This window comes from Acanthisitta chloris, unplaced genomic scaffold (genome assembly GCF_000695815.1).
Source record: "Acanthisitta chloris isolate BGI_N310 unplaced genomic scaffold, ASM69581v1 scaffold9356, whole genome shotgun sequence".
NCBI lineage: Eukaryota > Metazoa > Chordata > Aves > Passeriformes > Acanthisittidae > Acanthisitta > Acanthisitta chloris.
The window spans coordinates 2856-3184 of NW_008678705.1; the positions used below are offsets into that span (position 1 = coordinate 2856).

The 329-nt window shown below is 60.8% G+C and overlaps 1 protein-coding gene across 1 annotated transcript in view; it reads left to right on the top strand.

Annotated features, from left to right (window-relative positions):
* HAPLN3 (hyaluronan and proteoglycan link protein 3) overlaps window positions 1-329 on the top strand; it is a 2545-nt gene that overhangs the window by 2004 nt on the left and 212 nt on the right. Inside the window, exons 3-4 of the mRNA XM_009077010.1 lie at window positions 1-93; window positions 277-323. The exon at window positions 1-93 is cut by the window's left edge and continues 216 nt beyond it. Coding sequence (XP_009075258.1) covers window positions 1-93; window positions 277-323 — 140 coding nt within the window. The remainder of the gene's footprint in view (window positions 94-276; window positions 324-329) is intronic.

Here is a 329-nt window from a genome sequence, read left to right on the forward strand (position 1 = left end):
CCCTTCACCTCGCCCCGGGCATCCGCAGCTACGGCCCGCGCCACCGGCACCTCCACCGCTTCGATGCCTTCTGCTTCTCCTCCGCTCTCAAAGGTGGGTTCTGGGCCAGGTGGGGTGGGGTGTGGGATCCTGGGAAAGATGCTGTGCATTCCTCCCCCTTAGGGCACAAGACACCACCTGAGTGGGGATGTTCCAGGCAGAGTTGCTCCACATGGGGATGCTCTGGATGATGCTCAGCACTGATGCTCCCCTCTCCTGCTCCCCTTTTTCTCCTAGGAGAGGTTTTTTACCTGAACCACCTGTCTGGGATGACACTGGAGGAGGCCAAG